The 23,813-nt window shown below is 41.4% G+C and overlaps 3 protein-coding genes and 1 non-coding gene across 5 annotated transcripts in view; all 4 read left to right on the top strand.

Annotated features, from left to right (window-relative positions):
- The first annotated feature begins 1,057 nt into the window (after positions 1–1,057).
- Positions 1,058–14,385, top strand: LOC126384116 (14-3-3 protein beta/alpha-1-like). 2 transcript variants are annotated; one of them, XM_050035029.1, is made up of 6 exons: positions 1,058–1,186; positions 3,315–3,616; positions 7,803–7,926; positions 9,905–10,068; positions 11,951–12,046; positions 12,867–14,385. In XM_050035029.1, exons 2-6 carry the CDS (start codon positions 3,320–3,322, stop codon positions 12,954–12,956), a joined length of 771 nt encoding a protein of 256 aa, XP_049890986.1. In that variant the 5' UTR covers positions 1,058–1,186; positions 3,315–3,319; the 3' UTR covers positions 12,957–14,385. The 2 variants fall into 2 exon arrangements, with proteins under 2 accessions (XP_049890986.1, XP_049890987.1); XM_050035030.1 differs by having other exon boundaries at positions 1,169–1,305.
- A 2,184-nt stretch (positions 14,386–16,569) lies between these two features.
- Positions 16,570–23,813, top strand: part of LOC126384238 (uncharacterized) — a 32,455-nt gene continuing 25,211 nt past the window's right edge. Inside the window, 8 exon segments of the mRNA XM_050035199.1 lie at positions 16,570–17,339; positions 19,099–19,292; positions 20,060–20,175; positions 20,560–20,699; positions 20,798–20,892; positions 20,970–21,107; positions 21,453–21,548; positions 21,809–22,099. Coding sequence (XP_049891156.1) covers positions 17,147–17,339; positions 19,099–19,292; positions 20,060–20,175; positions 20,560–20,699; positions 20,798–20,892; positions 20,970–21,107; positions 21,453–21,548; positions 21,809–22,099 — 1,263 coding nt within the window. The 5' untranslated portion in view covers positions 16,570–17,146.
- Positions 21,226–21,361, top strand: LOC126384567 (small nucleolar RNA SNORA5). The gene has a single exon (XR_007569312.1). It is a non-coding gene; the product is annotated as a small nucleolar RNA SNORA5 (small nucleolar RNA).
- The window catches only part of lix1l (limb and CNS expressed 1 like), a 20,025-nt gene continuing 18,307 nt past the window's right edge, over positions 22,096–23,813 (top strand). Inside the window, exon 1 of the mRNA XM_050035028.1 lies at positions 22,096–22,229. Coding sequence (XP_049890985.1) covers positions 22,130–22,229 — 100 coding nt within the window. The 5' untranslated portion in view covers positions 22,096–22,129. The remainder of the gene's footprint in view (positions 22,230–23,813) is intronic.

A 23,813-nucleotide genomic window follows, 5' to 3' on the forward strand; every position in this document is an offset into this window, starting at 1 on the left:
CCATAGGCCATAAATGGGAGCATTTGTAATGCCCAAATGAGCTTTATACTATTGTAATGCTCTCAGCTCTGAGACAGAAAATGTACCCATACACTCATTCCCCTGGATGCTCTCACTATCATCTATGGATATGTTTGGAAATACTTGCACCGCAGCACAAACTGGACCATGTGGAAGGTCGGAGCGCTGTTATAATGTACTGGGCACATTCTGGGCACTCTGTCTGGGGAGACAAGTGGGGTGAATGTGTGATGAACTTAACCATTCATTATTCATATAGAAATAGATCGCTCCACACTCTCATTTTGGTGTACAGCGTCAGATTGGATTTACAAACACACCCTGTAACATTTTTCACAATTCATTATGGAGCAGCTCCCACCTTTATACCCTATGACATCACACATTTGAGTTTTAGCACTCTAGCTTTTGGATTTGGAAGATAGTTGTTTATGTTTACTAGTATTCATGAACTCTGGTAGACCGTTGTAATAACATGAATGAATTTTAAAAATGGACGTAGTCCCCCTTTAATATTTGTTAAATAAAGGATTTCTTTCATTATTCTTTTAAACACTGAAACAGGATGCTGTTTTCCGTCCTAATTTTAAGACACATCGTTATCTATTACTATATAAGCAGTAAAAGTTGAACACCTTCCAGTCACAGCTAAGATAGACAAAGAAACTACATCTCCCATGAACCTTTGCGGGCGTTATTGGACAAACGCTCATGAAATATGTCTTTTTTTCACAGTCATGCGTCATATAAAGTCACTGTAACGTATTTGGTAACACCAAATTTAGTAGATTTGGTTATATGCTTTCAGAAGCAGAGAATAAAAAGGGTTATTGAACCAAATGAAGACGGACACACATAGTGTGCTATAACTGCATAGTTTCCGTCATTTGATGATTAAAATAACATTTAGTTGCTGTTAATATATGTTAAGGAAACATTTAGGGAGGAAAAAAGACAGAAAAGTTGTCCGCTGACTGAGTTTCCATGGCTTTAAAAATTTTGCCTCTAAATTCGGTTGCCCTAGCAACTCGAGTCTGACGTCATCCGTCCCGGTGAGACCCTGCTGCCGTGTCTTTGATTGGAGGGAAACCCCGTGGATGAGCGGGAGAGATCATCAGCTGTGCGGCCAGGAATCAGGAACAACATCGTCTAACGACACTCACAGGTTAGTTCACATGCATTTGCTCCTCGTGAACGGTGGTACTTTCGACGGGGAATCGTGGCATTTGCTTCGCGTGGCTCGGGGACTCTTTTAATCCTGCGTGAATCGTTGCTGCTGGGGCGGTAAGAGGAAACCAGTGATGCGCCGCTGCTCAGTCATTGTTCTGCGCTGACTGAATGGGAATCGTTACTGCACTTTAACCCGTCTATTTCTTTTACACGCTGTGTCCAGGAGGCAGCTTCTGGGTGTACCACTTAAGCTTTTGTACATGTAGCGACCTAAAATTAACACTTAATGCTCTCAAAACCGACAGTGGTGGGTCGTTTTCCGGGAAGCGAAAAAGGGCGTTCACTATGGACTGAACTAAGCTATGCTCCTTTCATTCCAGTTAAACTCAGACGGTGACACCATTTTTGGGTCTTATCTGTCCACCTGCAGCGTTGTTGAGCATTTTGCACATTGCACACTAAAAACACTGAAGCCAAATCATATAAGAAGGCTGTTTTTTGCGGTTTGTGTCCTTGCCGCACACAGTACGAGCTCGGTGGGCAGGTGTGTGTGTGTGTGTGTGTGTGTGTGTGTGTGTGTGTGTGTGAAGGGTGCAGGTGTCTGCATGCTGGCGAATGTGACTCAAGGATCTTGAGATTTTTTTTAAAGGTGGTCTCATAGGTGTAGCATTTGGTTTTTTTAAGACAGCTGATAAGCAATAACCTGCAAATTAATATATTGTTAATGCACTGCAGCAGTCTTCCAGTTCTCCTGAGATGAAGCAAGGAAATTATAGCTAGGAAGCAGCTTTCTTATGAAAGAAATAGCTGAAGTGGGTGTCTTCTGATCAGAACAAAACTAACCCTTAACCAAATTTGATTGGTAACTGTACAGCACAACCTCACCTGCGTTATTCTAAAGGCTAAAATTATATTATACTTTCTGCCTTGCGTTAAACCACAGATAGAGCCTCGTTTTTAAATTATGTAACATACATCTGAAATTATTTGTCAAATTGAGTAATTGACAGAATATGTGTCTGCTAGTATTTTCACAAGCTGTTAATAGGCAAAAATGCTGACGATTTCACAGTAATGTGAGCATTTCCTGCTTTTCTATGTCATGCATGATTGGTAACAAAATATGTTGGGGTTTTGGACAGTGAGTTTAAATGAAAATGCAAAGACATCAGTTTGTGCTGTAGGAAACTGATAGTTAGTAGCAGACAAAACGATTCATTGACAAATATTCTGCAGGTTACTTGATGACTTCACACAACATCTTGATCTTGGGCTGTGGGAAATTGTGATTTTTATTATTTAGTATTTTACATTTAACATTTCACATCCCAAATAATCAATCTTGAAAACACTTACAGATTAATGACATTGAAAAGTGGCTTTTATTTAAAAAACAACAACTAAAATTATGGGATCATGAAAAGGATCATTCACTAATGGAACTTTCTATTTTCAACATGGGCCCTGCTACAACCCCACTTTGATGGAAGTGTTTGATTCATAGTGCTATTTTGCACATTTCTATCTTCAAGTCTTGCTGATGTAAAATCTTTGTACACAAAACTGCTCTCCCTTTTCATATAACAATGACTTAGATGCCAAGTCATTTTAGTCACCAGTATAAAACAAGTCTGTGCCAGCTTGAGTGCAGATGAGCCAAGCTGGTTGAAATCCAAAAACTACTTTGGTGTGCACACACTCAAGACAAACTATTGGATAAAAAACTCCAAGCATTGTGAGAGACTGAAACACAGATAGGATTTTTTTTTTTTTGTTAAATTTTTCTCCAACTGTTCCAGGGAGTAGCAAAAGTGTTTATTCCCTATTGACTGCTTGCTATTTTTACGCATCTTTGAATGTACGTTTACAACATGCATACCAAGAGCCAGGTTTTTCAGAGAAATCAGGTTTTGCAGGACACACAATGTGTTAACATGCACTGTAGCCCTCCCTCCTGTAAGTTAACTGATCATATCCCTCCCCCTTCCCCACCATGTTGCTCCTCTCTTGTCCCTGCCCTCCCCGAACACTCTCTTCTCTGTCTTCCTAATCTGTCTCCTGTCCCCTTTGTTTTGTCCTTTCTGACCCCCTCTCGTCTGTCCTTCCTTCCTCGGCCCACGCAGGAGCCATGGCAAACAAGGTGGATCAGGTACAGAAAGCCAAACTGGCTGAGCAGGCTGAGCGCTATGAAGACATGGCGGCAGCCATGAACACTTTCACATTGGACTCCCCAGTTCTCAACACTGAGGAGCGCAACCTGCTCTCTGTTGCCTACAAGAATGTGGTGGGAGCTAGGAGGTCCTCCTGGAGGGTGATGTCCAGCATTGAGAAGTCTGAGTCTGAGGAATGTGGGAAGAAGGCACTGGCCAAGGATTACAGACAGAAGATCGAGGTGGAGCTGAATGACATCTGCAACGAAGTACTGGTAAGAAGCAGAGACAATAGGTGTTTTCAGACCAAACAGTTCTGCAACTCCCTTGAACTGCCCACTAGGAAGCTCCCCCTGAGAACTACAGACCTTTTTAAGGGCTTTTTACTGTTTGCATTTGCACCGTCAATAGGAATGCTGAAGTGACAACAAAGTAACAACATGACTTTGGCTTTGACAAGTCAAAATCATGTTGTATCACCACTGTCAAATAGATGTTCAGTAAAGCCTGGACTTCACTGTTGGTCCATTTGTCCATGTTTTCTTCCATTTTTTTCGTTACAATCAGTTGTTTGTGTTTTGTATTGTTTACATGGCTAATAGGGATGTAATGATACCAGAAACTCATGATACAATATTATCACGATAAAGAGTCCACGATACGATATACATCACGATATTTATACAAGGGGAAAAAAGAGACAATTTATTGTTAAAAATAGTTATTTTATTCAAAAATATTGCATGTACACTGTACAGCATGTTATTTTTAACTTGGAAGCGTATCATAAAGTATCAAACAAATCAAGACAGCTGAACATGTGCTTTCATCAAATAGAAATAATGTAAACTCAAAAACACACAATCCCTCACTCACAGATACAGAGAGAGAGAGAGAGAGAGAGAGAGAGGTGGGTAGAGATGTGTGTAAAAGAAAACCAAAATAAATAAAGCCCAGCCATTTCCCTGGAAGTCATAGAAAAACTCAAAAACACACATTCACTCAGTTTGTTCACGCCAGGTTGACAATGTTGACATCAAGGAGACCCTAACACTCAGAACAGGAGATGAGGAGAGGAAAGCTCTGCTCCTGCGCTTTCATGTGATATGTGTGGCATTTCTGTGCGAGCCTGCATTCGCGAGTAATCCATCCAAGAGTAATGTGTGTGCAAAGCTGTATGAAAGCTTTGTTATACATAATTTTAGTGTAACTTTATCTTTTTTTTTCGCTGTGAAAACATTGGACTACCGACAAGTGCTTGGCCTTGTCGGAAAGCTACGGTTTCGCTGATTCACGTGATATGCTCCATATATGGCTTCTCACTATGACGAATGGTCGCGGAGAAAATCCACAGAGAAGAACACTCAATCTCCTTACTTTGTTCGCCATTCTAGCATTTCTGTTCACTTGTCTCGTTTCCTCTGGTCACGCACGGGCAGAGTCGGAGGCTGAGAGGCTGAGCTGCAGGAGTCTGCTCTCACCTGTGCGCGCAGTTGCATGCAAAGGATTATGGGGAATGTAGTCGCACAGTCATATTACTGGCTCTGTAGGAGAACGCAGCTATATAACTACTGTGGCATTCCCACGACCGTATTGAGAATTTATTTTATCGCGACACCGCGAAATTCGATATTGTTACATGCCTAATGGCTAATGGCTTTTTTTTTTTTAAATGACAGTTGCTGGTGCTGTCTTGTCCCTGTGCGACCAGTCAGCGCACACTTCTGTGACTCACGGTTCCTCTTGTGCTGCGAGATTACCTACTCTGAAATTGGAGCTAAAAAAACGACCTCAGAACGACTACGAAGTTCCTAGTTCCCGTGGTGCTAACACAACAAAAGGGGAGTTCTTAGAGCTATGAAAAAACTCCTGGTCTGAAAATGTCGAATGGAGAGGGGTGAAGAGGGTGGATGGAGGGGAAATAAGATCAAGATCTGTAGATGGATGTTAAGACAAAGAAAAAATTTGGAGGCGTTCAGGAGATGGCTGTTTTTAGTGAGACCACAAAGCATTACAAGTGAAATAATCTCTTCCTGAGGAACGGACAGAATGTGAGAAACAAGTATTCAAAGGAAGTACTCCTAAGTTATTAAAATGTCAAATGTTGCCATTTGGAAATCAACAGTGAAAACCACAATGACAGCTGTGTATATCAGTTTATTTTGTTTTCTATGCCTTGTGGCACAAAAGAACAGTGCTCAGCCACGACTGCAGCAACCTGCGTTCAGTCCGTGACTGTAGTGCTTTTGGGCTGGCTGGGGCATGGACTTAATAAGAGAGCTGGATTTGTTGCAGCCAGTCAGCCTTGCAGCCAATTTGACTCGGTTGCTAATCATGATACTGCAACTAACATCCCCAGTGGCCCATAAAGCATTTTCCCCTACAGATTGACATTATAAAATTCTATAAAGCAATTGAAAGAAAACTGCCCAAACTGCAAACAAGGTGCATTATTACTCTTTGCACTGTAAGCATTCGGAAATTTTCAAACTATAAAGATTTTGTATTTTTAAAGCCTTCCCAGAGCCTGTGCTTCAGCCTTATGTGAAGACCAAGCAAACTAAATGCTAGCATGCATGTGTAGTGAGCCACAGAGCTAGACTGTGGATAACTAACCCGAGCCCGATGGAAAGGGCTGGACCGGGCATAGTCAAATATTCATTTTCAGGTTTCGGTCGATCTTGGCCAACTTAACATAGTGCTTCATTCTTTGCTTCCTAGTTAATATACCCAGTGTGCTATGTTGCCTTTTGGGTTGCTGTCGAAGTGACACACAAAAATGGACGCACCAGTTTAAAGAGGGACTCCTGCATGTTTTAGCAGCAGGAGCAGAGTTTTCATTACGTTTACCCCATGGGGGGCAAGCAGCTAGAGGCAAAGACTACCAGCACTGCACAAATGTCTGATTGGCAGAGATTACAGCTGTTTCAATCCAGTCGATCAAATCGGGAAAAACAAGGGCCAATTTAAGTCCACAAAATAGTGGAACATAAAGTAAGAAAAAAATACTCAGAGAAACAGCAGCAGATGTGTATCAAAAACCTCCATCTTCAGCCTGGAGGAACAGAGTCGACTTATGTCAACTGTTAACCTTAACCTGTTAACAACCTGTGACAGCTTCTCCGTATGTTTAGCCAAGGCCCAGATTTTCCACAGTGTTTCACCAGGGAACAGGTGACCTAGACAGCAGAAAAAAGTAGCTAAAGTTAGCTAACTTTGACTAGTAACATTAGCCTGACAGCTGTGCATCCATTTACAGAGTGGAAATATGAAAGATAGCTAAACTCCAACATTTACTCACCCGGCCAAAATGAAGACAGTAGTCGTTTGAGTCGTGGATCCTACCGCAAACAAAATAGTTATAGTCCAGTAGACTCTTGTATGGTTTCATCAGCTTACTGTGTAACATTAGTAATGTTAAAAAGTCTGGAGGACGAGGTAATTTGTGATGACGATCGTGTCCACACAGGGCAAATCGGTCAAGTTGTGGGAAAAATAACTTTAATTCGTTTTGCATGGATCACATCCAACATGAGTTTTAATATTCTGACAATACGTGCTGTCTGCAGGTTCATCCAAACCTTTTTTTGTAGTCGTGTCGATTTCCAATCAACGCAGTATATGGATTTATCAATTTTGCGTGTCATAATAGTCACGCGATTGCAAACAAGCTCTACGTTCCATTTGTGTGGCACACACAGACCAATGGGCCTCGTTCACCAATAACTTCCAATGTTTTTTCTTGAATTCGGTCTTAAGAAAGTGTACATCAGATTTGACATGTTCTTAAACGGGAGAGTTGTTCGCACCTGTGTTCTTATCGTGATGAATCCCACTGTCTTCAAAAGCTGACGGGGTGTGCCAGTTGATCCTAATTAGCACAGGTAAACGCCCTGTGAATCTCCATATAAGGGCATGAGAATATAGGGCCATGTGCAAACTTGGAGACAGAAGAAGAAAAAGGAAAAAAAGAGAAACTGAAAGAAAGTAAAAGAAAAAAAAAACACACTTCTCTTTTTGAAGTGGAGGTACGCCTGCAGAGAAAAGTTTCCTTGAAAAGTCAGTGGAAAGTTTGGGATTTTTGTTTATGAAACAATGTGGGAACCCTGTATAATCAATATGTGTCCATAAATCTATATTTTAAATCTTAAAATCTTTACCTTTTAAAGATGCAACATATATGAGGTGATAATAGCAAACATGTCTCAGAAAAATGCGATGAAAGACTTGACTGACAGTGTTGAAGGAAGGCAGGAAATAAGCGGTCTGCAACAAGGATGTCCTTTTAAAGCAAATATGCTGACTGTTGTGTCAAAAGGTTCCAGTTGCACACTCAAACACGCCTCTTCAAATACTGTTGTCAACATTAAGTTAACTCCTGAACTGACTTGTTACTGCCAGTACAGTTGTGTGGTGAGTTCCACACTTTTCAACACTAATGTTGCATGCCTTCACTTGCAGGAGCTGCTTGACAATCATCTCATCGCCAAGGCTGAGCCTGCTGACAGCAAAGTCTTCTACCTGAAGATGAAGGGAGACTACTACCGCTACCTGGCTGAGGTGGCCACTGGAAATAAAAAGGACGGTAAGTAAAGCAGACATTGTGTCCTGTAACAGTTGAAGTCATTTTGGAGTTTTGTTTTTGTCATCATACATGGCTATTAGTTTCTCCATCCATCCCTCGGGGCAATCATGTGAGGAAATCACATGACACAGAGAGATTATTGCTGAAGGTTCATGAGCAATACACAAGACACTTCAAACACTTTAAAAAAAATCATGCCATTCTCCGCCAAAATCACACAGTGCTGTGTGATCCAGCCCTTTGTTTCAACGGCAATAGGCTGCTGCACATCTGGTGCATATGTGCTGATTAATAGTCCATAAAAATCCTCTTTTAAAATGAGGTGACCTGGCTTGCCTCAGGTGTTGTTTGTAGCCAGGATACTGACTCCCTCCCTGTCCTTGACCTACAACCATCAGCCGAAATGCAGGCAAGGGTTGCTGCTGGGTTGTCATGGCAACAGGAGCAGTGCCAGGGTGTTGGCTGCTGCTGGTTGCTGGGAGGCATATTTAGAGTTTCTTTGTATGCGTTTTTTTTTCTTTCTTCTTCTTCTTCTTCTTTCTCAATTTCAGGTTGTGTTGCGGGTCATACTGTGTCTTTCAGTGGTATATTTGCAGTTGCATTGAAATTAGTGCAATCGTTTTCATCTCACTGGAAAATCAGCCCCCGAAGGTGGTTTATCACCTTTTCTTGGGCAGTTTGTGACCCGTAGTGTTCCAATATGGCTGTTGTCTTAAAGGCTTTACCCTAAAAATGCACTTATAACACCTGATAGTTCTTTGATTTTGAGGAGATTTTTTTGTCATCTTAACTGAGTCCTGTTTTTTCCCATTAAAAGAACAGTGTGTAAGATTTGGGGGGGATTTAGGATGGGTAGGGTCACAGATTGCAACCAGCTGAAACTTCACCAGGTTAGAGTGCACTAAAAACACTGAATTAAGCAGTTTTACGTTACACATTAGTGTTTGACCTATGCTGTTGGGTATATTGCAGGTGGACTGCTAGCCTAGCACCTGCTAATGTGTGCTCACCTTTATTTCTCTGGTAAGATCGAGACATTCGGGGGGGTTTTACCAGAAGCTGAACTATCCGCACAAGTCTTTCTCTCCAAAACAAACAGACTCAGGAATCTTAACTGGTAAAAACACTAAATAAAGCAGCTTCATGTAGAAAAAGAAATCTGTTTTTCCAATGCTCTCGTTGCGGAGGAGCTGCAAACTATGATGGCCGACACGACAATGCAGATGGCTCTATCTAGAACCAGTGTTGTTTAGTGCAATATGTCCCCTTAAATCCTACACACTGAACCTTTAATTCTAAATTATTGCTGTAACAGTAGGTCTTTGCTGTGTGGTTCATGCTGCTGAAATAACTTTTTTAACTGTAAAATGCTGGCCAAAGCCCAAAATGTGTCTTGGCAAGCAACTGGTGTGAACTACTGTAGTAGACAGTAGGGCTAAAACAATCACTTGATCGACAGAACATTAATCAGTAACTCTGAGGATTTTTTTTTAACAGTAAAGATAGTTCATTCATGGTTCCAGCTTCTAACGAGGGAGGATGCTTTTCTTTGTCTTAAACTGAATGTGACTGGGTTTTAAACTGTTGCTTGGACAAAACAAAATTGTAATGGTGAGTTTAGGGAAATTATGATGGGCTTTTTTCTTTTTTTTAAATTACATTTTGTTAACCAAATGATTAGTTGAAAAAACAATCAGCAGCCCTACTTGACAGTTGAACCACAAGCAGGGCTTGCCTGTCATGTTTATGGGAGTTATACTGTATGCAGGCTGTTAAAGTTCAGTTTTTGAATACTTGATATGTGTAAATATTGGCAAAGGTTGTTGTGATTATCAAAAAGAAGTCTGAGAAGCAGGAACATGCACCACCACGCATACACAGATGGTGCACAGTGGTATGTGCTCCGTGATCACGATATCTTGTTTTTCCCCATTTGAAAAAAATCTGCTTCCTGAGTGGTCTATCTTCATATGTGCAGATACCATCACAAATTCAAAAGAAGCCTACCAGCAAGCCTTGGATATCAGCTACGCAGACATGGAGCCTACACATCCCATCCGCCTAGGCCTCGCTCTTAACTTCTCTGTCTTCTTCTATGAGATCGTCAACTCACCTAGTGAAGCCTGCAAACTGGCCAAGAATGTAAGAACCGTTCTCTGTTCACATTAGTGTTGTATTTTTGTATCTCTTTAATTCTATTTCTATTTGTTCTGTCCTCTAAAGGATGGATTGTCCCGAAAGGTATTGTATGGGGTTAATGTTGGTTTGTAAGAGATAAGTTTACTTGAAAGTGGAGGTGTTTATCCTGGTTTATATACGGAGACTCTCCCTGTCACGGTACCCATCCGGGCAGTGGCTGGATACAAGAGGAATGCTACGGGCCCTTTTCAAAGCAGACGTTTTATCTTTGTCATACTTTGGTCAAAATGCAATCTTGTAACCTATTTGCTATTGTCTGATGATGACTTAGCTTTTTATTATGTTTATGTATGTGGATATCTATTGATAGATGTTATCAGGTCCGTGTCTGATTCGTCCTGGCCGCTCAACCAGTACTGAGCATGTGCAGCTCTACAGAGATGAGAAGGAAGATTTGTGTGACCAGGAAGTTGCTGACTTCTTAGTATTTTGCACTTGATAAACATGCTGCAAGTACACTTGGGTGATGGTGGTACCTGATTTGATTTAATGAAAATGAGCTTGAACATCAACATGAACAACGCTGTTTTCTTTTTTTATGCCTCTGCGCCAGTGATAGCCGTGGCTGAGGCATTATGTTTTTGGGTTGTCCGTCTGTCAGTCCCATTCTTGTGTACATGATATCTTAAGAAGAACTTGAAATTCTTCAAATTTGGCACAAATGTCCACTCAAGGATGAACTGAATAGAATTTGATGGTCAAGAGTCAAAATCATTGTCTGTGGCATTCTTGTGAACAGCTTCAGGAAATTTCTTTAAATTTGGCACAAACATCTACTTAGACTCAATAATGATCCAATTGTAATTTGGTGGTCGAAGGTCAAGGTCACTGTGACCTCACAAAACATTCATTATGCATTCATTAGGACAAAATCTCACACAAATGCCTAACAGGAAAAATTGAAGTGATGACATGTTGTATCCAAAAGGTCAAAGGTCAACTCCACTGTGACATCATAATGCTCTGCAAAAAACTTTTGTGGCCATTATTTAACATAATATCTCAGGAACAGAGGGTGAGAAATTTGGTCAGAATCTGAAGTGGTGATACTAATCTTAGGTGCCCTCCTTAAAACGTTGCTGATTGTATAGATCCTCTGTGCTGCATAACAGATGCTGTATTTCAAAATGAGACCAAACTTTTCTGTGGTTGTCAGTTTTTGAACCATGATGAAAAGCCAAAGCATGACCTGCAATGGACAATAAGGCTTTTTGTTTGCGAGTTTAATTCTGGTAAACCTTTGGCCCCTACTGGTCAGTCAACAGGAGTGAGGCGTCAGCAGTCAATGACAGTATAAAACAGTTTTTCTGGACAGTTGTGAATCACCACAACCATGTAAGATCCTTGAGCATACAATCATAAATACTCACACAAAATGTGAGGCTGATTGGTCCAGTAGTTTGCTGCAGACAGACAGATAAATGCACACGCAATCTCACATACGGCAGAATGCATGATCCCCTCCAGGCTTATGCCTGATGAAGATAAACTTTTAAACACACACTCAGTAAAGGTCATAGCATCAACTGCAAGGTTATCCCCAAAGATTGGAACATCAGACATTATGTGATCTGCTTCATTTGACTAATGCTATATTCTGTGATTGTTATGGTCTTGTTACTTTCACCATGGAATTTTTAACGCATATACCCTTTTATCTTAAACCATTAATTGCTGTTGTCTGTCATTTTTCTAATTCAAATCATGTCTTTTTTTGTCTGACCAGTATTTATTTAAATCCATCTCATGTTGGTGAGTTTATAATCTCCTTTGAAGCCTGCACACTGTTTTTGGAAGCACTGATGGTATTCTGTGTGTCCTCCAGGCCTTTGATGATGCCATTGCCCAGCTGGATACTCTCAACAGTGACTCCTACAAAGACAGCACCTTGATCATGCAGCTGCTCCGTGACAATCTGACAGTGAGTGTCTCATCCTCATCTCTCTGCATGTCAGCTGTGTCTTACACTTAAACTATCTGCTGGCCCTTATCTCTGTACTTCGGGTACAGAGGCTCAGTTCCGAGCTGTAAACTCCCTTTAGCATTGCTGCTCTTACCTTTCTTAATGCTGTTAGCAGTGTCAGCACAGCAAGTGGGGCTAACAGAGATGCTAAAGGGGTGTTGCAGCTCAAAATGAAGCCATCTGCTCACTGGGGCCTCCTGGGGGAGACTAGAGGGTGGCCACCATCTTTCCGCAGCAAAGCTGCACCGCCACTGGGACAGTGTTAGAAGCAGTAATCGCCGATAGAGTCATGCTGTTAGCTGGCTCCCACTTGACCCAGGTGATGCACAGTGCAGAGCAGCTAAGGCTAGGGGTAGCTAATATGAGACCAGTAGGTTGGGCAGTGAGCACTGTGTCTCTGCATGTTAATGCGACTAGCCGGCTGTCTGTCAGCAAAGCTAACAGGAAGTTATAGTAAAGACATTTACAACACAAAATATTAAAATTTCACCACCATTTAATTGGAAAGCCTCTTGTAGTGCCCTCTGCCTGTCCATTTTTTATGCAGATTTTAAGTTATCTGTGAGTTTGCTTCACAGCAAAATAGCAATTAAGCAAAGGACATGATTCGGTGGTGGCTTAGCAGTAACAGTTTTTAAAGAATGACGCAGGTCAAGAAAGCGCTCAGTCTGATAGGGGCAGGCTTCTACAAAAAGGCCAGTGCAGTGGTTCTCAAATGCGCTCTGTCTGATCGGGGCCTTAGCATGCACTAATCCTAGTATCCTTTGCTCTGTTGCAGCTGTGGATGTCAGACACCCAGGGTGAAGGCGAGGGCGAGGGCGAGGGCGAGGGAGAGGAGACGGAGAACCAGCAGGTCGCTCAGAACTGAACTTCAGAGAAAATAAACAAGAAAAACACACATTTTTTTACCTCTCACCAGCCTAAGTTGTCTGTGTGGTTGTGTATGCACATACATGCACGGATATGTATGTTTACACTCCACTCACAATGTGTACAGTACAGTATGTGTGTGCAGATACATTGAAGTGTGTGTTAATTGTATGAGCACCTCCACAGAGAAAAGAATGGAATAGATCTGTTATTTTGTTTTCTTTTTGAACATTACTCATTGTGTCAAACAGTGGATGTTTATTTTGTTTTTCTGTCCGTGGTTCAGTCCAGATGAAATCCTCCCTTAGATCCAAATCAGCCCCATGCTCTTTAACCTTATTCACTGTAGCAAACTGCTGCTGTTGCAGGAAAACACAAACAAAAAAACCTCTAACTGTAATTTCTATGTTTTTACTTGAACTCAACATTTATGATCTTTGGGACATTTGGATCTACAAAATCCTTGGAAGCACGTAAACATGTTTAAAAAAAAAAATGGTCACAGTGGTCTGACTTCACTAAATTTTAAGTCTCATCTGACAATAGTAATCATATTGATGGCAGAATTTGCCTTGGTAAAGATCTGTTACCATATTGCTTGTATCCATCCCGCCCTGTCAGTGTCCAGTGTAGCAGGTAGTGTTTTTATGGATGGTACATGTGTCACGGCTCAGTGGGTTCTATGTGCATTCGGGTATAGGAAAGGTTTTTCTGTGTGAATGACCACTTGGGAAAACTGTAGTTAAAACTTTGGTTGATCATTTTGTTGAGAGGATTACATTCCATTTTACTGACATCTTTTCACTCTCAGTGAAATGCGTAAGCTATAATTTTCCTGCAATTTTCCACAACACATGACAAGGTATAGTCAGCCTAAGACAAAGTGAACAACTTGACAAAATGGCTCGATACTGTAACTTTTGATATTTTATCTTTCCACCAGTGCAGAGGATACTTTTGCCATGTGCTATTATGTGGCTTTCTACTCCTTTTCTATCCAGGTGTTTTGTATTTCCTTTCTGTGTATTTTATTCCCTTTGACTCTTGGTTTGACTCCTGGAATGTATGTGGTTCTCAGTAGTATGGTGTGGGGGTTAGCTGTGCTTTGAAACTGGCAATTTTTGCTTAGGCTTTAGCTTGAACCAGGGTGGTTTACAGTAACATTTACCTTCCTTGAAAGTACGTCATGAAAAGACAAACTAAAACAATGCAAAACATAAACTGATTATTAAAGTAACTTGGTAGAAAGCTGCATTCTGACCATTTAGTAGTCACAAAGTAGTGCCAGTTTCTTCTAATTACAGTTATCTTGGTTTTAAAAAGATGGGAGGCAGGATTCAAAATTTGCAAGTTACACTCTGAGTACGTTATTTGGTTATGTGCTTTCATGTAAGTGGAATTAAAACATTAAAATCAAGTGTGCTGTGCTCAATGTGTTTGTTTCCTCTCTTTACATGACATATATGCATATGAGGAGCTGTGTTTTCCACTATTTACCACACCAGCTGCTTACATTGAGACAACCTCTCCTACCTATTCTCCACCAAATTAGCTCTGGTACTTGAATCAGTTCTGTTCAGGACTCTTTGTGCTAGCTAGCAAACCAGCCCGTGTTTCCACCTGTGTTGAGTGGACTGATTATAATTAAGAATGTGTCAGCAATGGAGGGCGTTGCATAATACACAATGAAAGTAGCAGTAGCAAGATGGTGGCTCACACTGATTACCTGTGAACTTTTGTTCTGTTATTACACCTTTGCTTTTATCCAAAAGACAATTAAGAAGACCGCTGCACGGTGCACACTTTTTTTTTTATCCCAATCATTTCTCATTCAACTTCTTTGTTGTTCCCTCTTCATCCTCTCTTTACTACCTGTAGAATAACACACACACTAATGTCGTCACAGAAAACCTAATTTTTTTTAGGTCCAACTGGGAACAAACAAAGGTTCCGAACCAATTTGTTTTTGTTCTCAATGCTCTGAATGGTTCAAAATTTGGTGCGGGAACCAGAATTAAACCTGTTCCACGTTGGTGGAAAAGGGGTAACCATCCATTTGGGGAAATTGCAGCTATAGGATGTCCTCAAGCACACACCCATGAATTTGATCTCTAACAAATGAACATAAAGTTTGATGTATTTTTATTTGGAAGCAAAAAGACCGTTTGCACCCTCATGACTTGTTAATCTCTCCTGAAGTGAAAACTTAATGTTAGCCCACAATTTGAGGGTAAATTACAATGTGATTACAGCTCTGACTGAGGGCAAATATGTCACATCATTCTTAACAACGTTACGGGCTTAAATACAAATTTACTCTTGCAGCTGATGAGGTGACACTTTGCTGGAGAAAGACCAGTGAGATGATGAAATGCTATAGCTTATTTCATTACCTGTCATAGCTCTGGTGAAAAATCATAGTTTAAGGTGCAAAATTTAAAAATCTCAGGTAAAGCACATTGGAAGAGGCTGCAGAGGTCTAGTTTGATTTTAGGTAGAGGGGGGCTTTTATGCTTTTCACTGACAACACTGCCCTCTGCAGCTGCTTCAGAGGCCATGTTGTGTTGCATGTAGATGTACTATGATACTCAGAAAAATTGTCACTTGTTTACTCGAAGCTTGCCTGACCAAAACCTTTTTAAAAAAAAAAAAACTATCTCTAGATAAACCTAGAAAGGTTTCATCCAGCTCTACTGGGACAAATCTGACTAAATAAGGGTGTAGGTTTTGTTTTAATATTGGGGAGTGGGGGGACACATACAGTCCTCAGCCAGAAGATTTTGAGCATCAAACAAGTTTCTTGCATTCCGGTTTATGTCTGTACACCAAGGTGTGCTTTTTCTGTGTACATTTATGGTCTAAAAGTCTTGAATTTGGTCAAAATAAAAGCCACTTTTATGTCACACTAATCCACGCCTCTTTACAGCCATGCAGATCACAAGCACGCTGCCGTTAATCTATTTATAAGCCATTGTAAGCCTATCACATCATACAATATCAAGGGGTCAGTCTTTGTCTCAGTGAGCAATTTAGCTCTGATCAATGGCATTTAAAGACAACTCTAGTGAAGTGAGTGATGTGGCTCTGTCTTTCCTTGTCATTCTGATAGCAGCTGATAAGGCCCACAAGAGTTACACCACAGCATATGCTGCATAAAGGCTGAACCCCTCACTTTTGTAAGAAGGGTAAGTGTGAAGGGTTTGTATGTGATTCATTCCTACATATCACATTTGCTAAATGTCCTTACACTCGTATCAAATGAGGAATGTCAGGCATTGTGTTGCAATAAAATGCCATACCACAGGCATGACCAGCCCCATGACTTTCCCAGTGCTGTACTGGCACTTTAGCAGCAGGGGTGGTTGTGTGAATATGGGCAGCATGTAGATCCTAACCACTGCGGACGAATTCACGTCGTCCCCATACAGCACCACTAAACAATTGACTATTGTGGCCAACACAATAAGTCAATAGGCTCTGACAAGACGTTTTTACATGATTTCATCATCATGCGTACAGTTGTGGTCAACGCCCCTTTGTTGACTTTTTTTCAACTATACTGGAAGATGATTGGTCCGTTTCGATGACGCGCCCACCACTATATATACACAACTTTCCAACCGTTTCCTCCCCCTCAACCCCGGCTGCCAGTGCTGTGTGAGTGCGCGTGTGCCCTGAGCTCGCTCGGCACACATTCTATAAAAAAATAAAAATACAAAAAAAATTCAAAACATAAAAAAATAACACAAAAATCGTTTTTTTCTTTTTGTAACAACGGTGAAGCTGGAGTAGACACTCGAGGACTGGACGGTAACGTATAAGAAAGGGCTGCCTAACGTTAAAGACGAACGACAAATTTTTTTCCCCCAGTCGACGTGTTACTGGTCCAGAAGCGAAGCTAAGTAACGTTTATTTGCTTTTATCGTCGTGTCAAATTTGAATGACAGTTTTAATAACAGTACAAGTCGACAGTGTGCCATTTTAACTTGCTCATCTTATAATTTTTTACTTAAAAACCCTTCAACTGACAAGCCAACGGTTGTTAACGTTTACCATCAGCATTCTGCCCCGAACTGACGTGACGTTAGCGACCGTGAGAGAACCAAGCGTTTGTACTGTCGCCGAAAACTTTTTTCGTTAAAATCAGGCTTCGTCCGAGTACTTTGCTAGCTTCCGTGGACAACGACGATGAACCCCAGTGCTCCCAGTTACCCCATGGCCTCCCTGTACGTCGGGGATCTGCATCAAGATGTGACCGAGGCCATGCTTTACGAGAAATTCAGCCCAGCCGGAGCTATCCTGTCGATCCGGGTCTGTAGGGACATGATCACCCGGCGTTCCCTCGGATACGCCTATGTCAACTTCCAACAGCCAGCAGACGGTAGGTAATTTATTAAAATACCGATTAAAATGTGTAAAATAAACGTTTGTGTAAGAATGACAGGCGCTGACAAGTGAAAGCTAGCGTCTTTCCACTACACGTGACTGCGGCCGACATGTTGTCGGTAGGGTCTCTCCTCAGTTGAACCTCCCAGCAGTGGCGTAGCAGAAAAGCACCACGTCCGCCCTGCCCTGCCCTGCCCTGCCCACCCCAGTCATGTAGCAATGGACTGTTAGCTGCCAGCTGAATACTCAGTGCTTCTTTATCTCTGTCCTGTCAGGGCAACACCCCAACTGTTCAGCCCAAAGTGCTGAGACGACCATCTAATTAAACCTCCCCAGAATGCTTGCCAGTCAGCCATGCTACATGAACATTCATCTGTGTCTTTTAAAGGAAAAAAATTAGGTCAATTCCATAAAAAAAGTGTTAGAATATGTCACCCCTGCATGCTCAAGTAGCCAAATACTGACCCTGCACAAAACATTTTCTGCATTTCATTGATAAGAACATAAGTCTGCCTTTGCCTTCTGATTTTCTTGGGTGTGTTTCTGAGTTTTTACTGAGATAATAGCTAGATAATATGGCAAGTATAAAGGATGGGGCCTGCAGATCAAATCATCTGTCATGGTGCATGTCATTTTCTAGCCTGGTAGTGAGTATATTATGGGATATGGTCCTTTTTTTCCACTGGAAAAGTAACTACATAGGGATGTCCTCTTTTCTGATAAATATACTCCGTAACATTGGTGCAAAATCCTCTACACACAGTAAACCATAAAACAATGGTGGCTTCATAAGATGAGAGATAATACAGAGATAGTTTTGATAGTATGAGGGCAATAGCAAAATTCGGACAGTTTCTATGACGTCAGGTATTGGCTGACCCCGCCTAATAGTGGTTTTTGTGAACTGTTTATCATCCGTTGTTTCTTTAAATTGTATTTGATTTATACTCATTAACAGTGGTGCTGGTAATTAAAATGGTCCAGTGACAGAGGGCATCGTAGATTATTATTAGAGCTGTAACAATTAGTCAATTAGTTTATGGGCTGACTGATGACACTGAGATTAATGATTAAGTCACATTTTTCAAGTGAAGAAGACCCAAAAAAATCACCAAATGTGACTATTTGCTGGTTGTTCTAATCTTTTATGACAGTGAGCTGAATAATTTGTGGTTTTCTGAAACAAGACAAAGAATATGAATCTGTCAACTAAGGCTCTGAGGAACTGTGGTGAACTCTTTGGACATTTGTATATAAAACTGACAACTAAAAATAAGTAATAGTGTAAGGATATAATAATCAGATGAATCTGTAGTGACCAAACTGCCGTTATTTTTGTGTTACTGAGATTAAGTAAACTTTTTAAAATGTATACATGTCTGAGTTGGCAAGCTGCCAGAGAGATTGCTAATGCAGTTGTGCTTACTACTTGAGAAAGGCCCCGTTTGAACTTTCAGACCAAGGGAATTAGGCCAGATGAATGCAGCAACACCCACTATCAAGCTGCCCTGGAGCAAAGGACTCAAAGGAAGGTGACACTTTCTACAGATGCAAATGTTTTACCACCATGACAGCACGGTGCTAAAACTATTGGCCATCTTTTTCTTTAGAAATAGCTTGGGTAAAATTTTGAATCATTATATGTGAAGGACTAGAACCCCCCTCTAGACTGTCAAATCCAGCACTTACTGGATGATAATACTAAATGCTTATATTAACTGATCTAACCCCTGCTCCTGTGTTCCTCCCCTCAGCCGAGCGTGCGCTGGACACAATGAACTTTGACGTGATCAAGGGGCGGCCTGTGCGCATTATGTGGTCACAGCGTGATCCCTCACTGAGAAAGAGTGGTGTGGGAAACATCTTCATCAAGAATCTGGACAAGTCCATCGACAACAAGGCTCTATACGACACCTTCTCTGCTTTTGGCAACATCCTGTCATGCAAGGTAAAAGACTAGTGGCCGACTCCCCTTCTTGTATCTAACGTGAAACTGGGGGGGATGGTCAACCGTCATTGTTATGGTACAGCATTGTGAGTTTAGGTGTCATTTGCATGTGTGTGGTTTGTAAATGTCCTAGAGTTGTTTGCACTACAGAGATGTGAAATACCTGCTCCCCGACAGTTTGTGTCTGTTGCCCTGTAGCCTCAAAGCGACAGTTAGTAACTTTAATGAACATAAATTATTGTCATATCGGCTGAAATTGTCACTGCATCCACAGACTATTATATTAGACATAGTCTGTTCAAAAATTCTCCCTCCTTCTCCTTCTTTGCCTCCAATGGCATTTGCTAGAATCCACTATGGCAAATGGAAAATAACCAATATGCGCAGAGGAGTCTCTAAAGTAGGTGTCAATCACTAACTGAACTGTGGTCACACTGTCAAAGAAGGTAGCGTTCTGTTACTGCATCGCCTATGTCTCGCCTCAAATGTTTGCAGAAACATATTTTAGTGTAGTGTAAAGCTGTAAAATGAGAACTATGTGACCCAGCCGCCATATTGGGAACAGTATAGCAAAAGCGGCAAGCAGAGAGGGTTAACAGTCAGAGTTGAGGAAATTCTAGATTTATTCCCTATACAAGGAACGTCACAATAGAAAGTCTGTTTCAGAGAGGAGACTAATGTTTCAGGTGTGATGCAACACAGTACAGGTTTAATATGCTGCATGTGTGTGTGTGGCTTAAAAGCAGCATGTGTTTTCTTTCTCTAAGGTGGTTTGTGACGAGAATGGCTCTAAAGGCTACGGCTTTGTGCATTTTGAGACTCAGGAGGCAGCCGAACGAGCCATTGAGAAAATGAATGGCATGCTGCTCAATGACCGAAAAGTGTAAGTGAATGTTTTAACTAGTTAAACTTTGGTGCATACTAATGTGTGAAATGGGGAAAAAATACTCCTTTTTTGTCAATTAATACTGCACTTGGTGTGATGGAGGGTTGCAAAGTGATGCTTGAGCACTTTTAACAGATTCAATCGGTTTTGCTTTGCAAAGATGACTGAATAAATAGATTTGTAGCAAATGAAGACAAGCCCTATTATGTGCGTACCTCGCATAATACCACAGTGTGTAATAACACTTAGAATAGGCTCATACAGTTTACTGAACATACAAAATTGGCTCGACAGTTGTGATGAGCAGAATGTTTTATTATTCTTATAAGTAATGTAGTTAATGTGTATCAATTTTTTTACAAAATGTCCGTTTCAACACAGATTTGTGGGTCGCTTCAAATCTCGCAAAGAGCGCGAGGCTGAGCTGGGTGCCCGAGCTAAGGAGTTCACAAATGTCTACGTTAAAAACTTTGGTGAAGACATGGATGATGAGAAGCTGAGGGAAGTCTTCAGTAAATACGGTCAGTCAGAGAGACATACATATTCAGTGTTTAATCCTCTTTAGTTAAACATTATGGGGTAAAATGTAGTCTCTAAAGGTAATCTCTCTGTTGTCCAGGAAACGCCATGAGCATCCGTGTCATGACAGATGACACCGGAAAGTCTCGAGGCTTCGGGTTTGTCAGCTTTGAGAGGCACGAGGACGCCCAGAAGGTAAGAGTTGTACCAACCACCTGGAAATGTCCACTGTCTCCTGCCCCTGTTTTGACTAAGTTTCTTGTTTGCTACAGGCAGTGGACGAGATGAATGGGAAGGAGTTCAACGGCAAGCTCATCTATGTCGGCCGCGCCCAGAAGAAGGTGGAGCGACAGACGGAGCTGAAGCGTAAATTTGAGCAAATGAAACAAGACCGCATGACTCGCTACTAGGTCCATATCCTCTTTCAAATTCACGAAAAGTAATCGTTCACAATATTTTCTCATGGTTCAACGGCCGCCTCCAAACTTTCCCTTCTGTCCTACCGTCTAGTCATGTATATGGAAAGACTGCAGCTTTGTCAAATTCAGTGCTCCCTCTTTAGTAGGTTGCACTGGCCAAAATGGCTGCAACAGTGACTCTGTAGTTCATGGGCCCCACAATTCTCACTGTGGATCCTGGAGATAAATATGTGTTACAGACAAATACATAAAGTAAACATTTTCCAGTCCATCATCATTGGATTATTCCTGCCTAATATGTAGTGTTTTCAAAAACTACTTTTGTTGTATTTCCAGGGTGTCAACTTATACGTGAAGAACCTTGATGACGGAATTGACGATGAACGCCTGCGAAAGGAGTTTGCACCATTTGGTACCATAACCAGTGCTAAGGTAGGACCTCAGCAGTTTATTTATCTCCTGTAATTAATGGACGGCTAAGAAACTACTTTCATTTGTCGAGGTCCAGATTCATTCATTAGTTTCATTGAACTTTCTTGCTCTCAGGTCATGATAGAGGGTGGGCGCAGCAAAGGTTTCGGCTTTGTCTGCTTCTCTCGCCGGGGTGAACCGGGGCCTCGTCCATCCGGATGGTGAAGAGGTTGGAGAGCTCAACAGGTGGAACTCTCCCCGCAGCCGGATCGCCCTTTCAGCCACGGCGCACCTCTGTCCAGGATGACCCGGACGGCTTTGGGGTGGAGGTATGGACCGGGAGGAGCCCAGTTCCAGTACCAACCACCGGATCAGGTGGTAACTCCGGCAGCGCCTCTCCGTCCCCTGCGGCAGTGGTGGTGGTGGTATCCGGTGCTCCTGCAACCAGCTGTCCAGCGGAGGAGCCGATCAACTCAGCTGCAGCGTCCCTCGGGCCAGTCAGTGCGATGTCAGCATACAGCGACGGCAGCCAGGGGAGCGTAGCTGCGGAGTCCGAGGCCACCTGTAACGGGGCGAGATGGCTGGAGGACCGGAGATAGGAGATGTGTTTCGACTGGGTGGCAGCCACAGCGATGAAACCATTGAGCATCCGGTCCTTTTTTCGGATTACACTCTTTAGCCGCTTGATGTCCTCTTTTAGCCGTGAGTAATCATGATTGCAGTTCACACACACAGCCATTATAGCAGGGAACAGTCCACAAAGCAGCCAACTTATAAAATTACGCGATCGCTAAAAGGAAAACTTAAAACAATAAAAGTAATCCCGTGACCGGTAAAATAAATAGCAATAAAAGCAGGTCTTGTGAGGTCCAGGCCTGTGCTTCCGCTCTTCGTTGAGTGCACTGACGAAGGATAATCTTAAAACAAGATAAAATCCGTGTCCGATGACTAAAACCTCTATCCAGTTAAAAAGATATGACTCAAAACAACCCTGAATTAAAAGTATATCCAGGGATGTAGCCTATAACTGGATTAAAAACTAGATAAAAGTCAAATCGCGACAGAGCCTCTGACAGGTGGACACAGTAGTATAAGCAAGTAAAATTAGGAACACCTTAACCAACAGCAACATTAAAGTAATGTACACATAAATGCATCGATTATAAACCAGTAATGCAATGTGTGTCATTCTAAAATTAGCATAATGAGTGTGTAAGTGGATGTTAATACTTTTGTAGTTTTACCTAAGTAAGATTTTGAATTTAAGACAGAGTGTTTTTACACTGTTGTATTGCTACTTTCACTTAAGTTAAAGATCTGAGGACTTCTTCCACCTTTGTATGGTATAATAAAAAGGAGTAGAGTTGAGCAGTGGTAGAAGAAGAACGCATATTGGTTATGAAAGTAAAAGTACCATTACCTTAAAGCTACAGCTGGTAACTTCTATAAAATATAACTTGCTGAAACTATTACTTTATTCACACAGCAGTAAACCCAAACTAACCCCCCCCCCCAAAGCTTCATTACAAGCAGTGGCGTAAGGTAGTTACAACGGTGCACACTATCATGACCGGCCCTGAGGAACACTAGTTACTTGCTATTGCTCCTAAACTGGCTACCGTATAATCTTATTGGATTTGACATTACATAACACTAACATATATATCACCCAGAAATCATCATCACATATATGTATAGGACAAAAATACCAAAGAAAATAAGGATTACTCATTTAATTGAATAATTTTTTCTACCTTATTTATAGTTCATGTAGAATAAGCATATATTTTATATATATATATATATATATATATATATATATATATATATATATATATATGTATATAAGAAAACCATGATGGAGATGGGTTTGCCTTTTCAAAGGCACATAAAGCACATGGCACCATTTTTAATTTAATGTGAGTCTATATGGGCCCCCCACCCCATGGGCCCCTGTGCAACTGCCCTGCCTGCACCGTCTCTATTCACACCCCTGGTTACAAGTTCAAGTCCTGTTTTCAACCCCTTCCTAAGCAAAAGTACACAAGTATTATAAGCAAAATATCCTTAAATATCAAAAGTAAAAGTACTCTTTCATGTTGCATGATTAGACTTTTACTGAATATCTAAGCAGTGTTTAAAGATAAGATATAATTTACTGATCACCCAGTGGGGAAAAAGGTATTACGGATGTAGCAAGTCGAGGTGGAGCTACTTTTATGTATCAATTCAATCAATCAATTTTATTTATAAAGCCCAATATCACAAATCACAATTTGCCTCACA

The sequence above is a fragment of the Epinephelus moara genome, chromosome 22, assembly GCF_006386435.1.
Source record: "Epinephelus moara isolate mb chromosome 22, YSFRI_EMoa_1.0, whole genome shotgun sequence".
In the NCBI taxonomy this organism is placed as follows: Eukaryota; Metazoa; Chordata; class Actinopteri; order Perciformes; family Serranidae; genus Epinephelus; species Epinephelus moara.

Excerpts from the sequence above, each read along its gene's own strand:
- LOC126384116 (XM_050035029.1), top strand. The coding sequence starts at position 3,320 with ATGGCAAACAAGGTGGATCAGGTACAGAAAGCCAAACTGGCTGAGCAG. Across the intron at positions 7,927-9,904 it reads CACTGGAAATAAAAAGGACG|ATACCATCACAAATTCAAAA; the intron begins GTAAGTAAAGCA and ends TCATATGTGCAG. Across the intron at positions 12,047-12,866 it reads TGCTCCGTGACAATCTGACA|CTGTGGATGTCAGACACCCA; the intron begins GTGAGTGTCTCA and ends GCTCTGTTGCAG.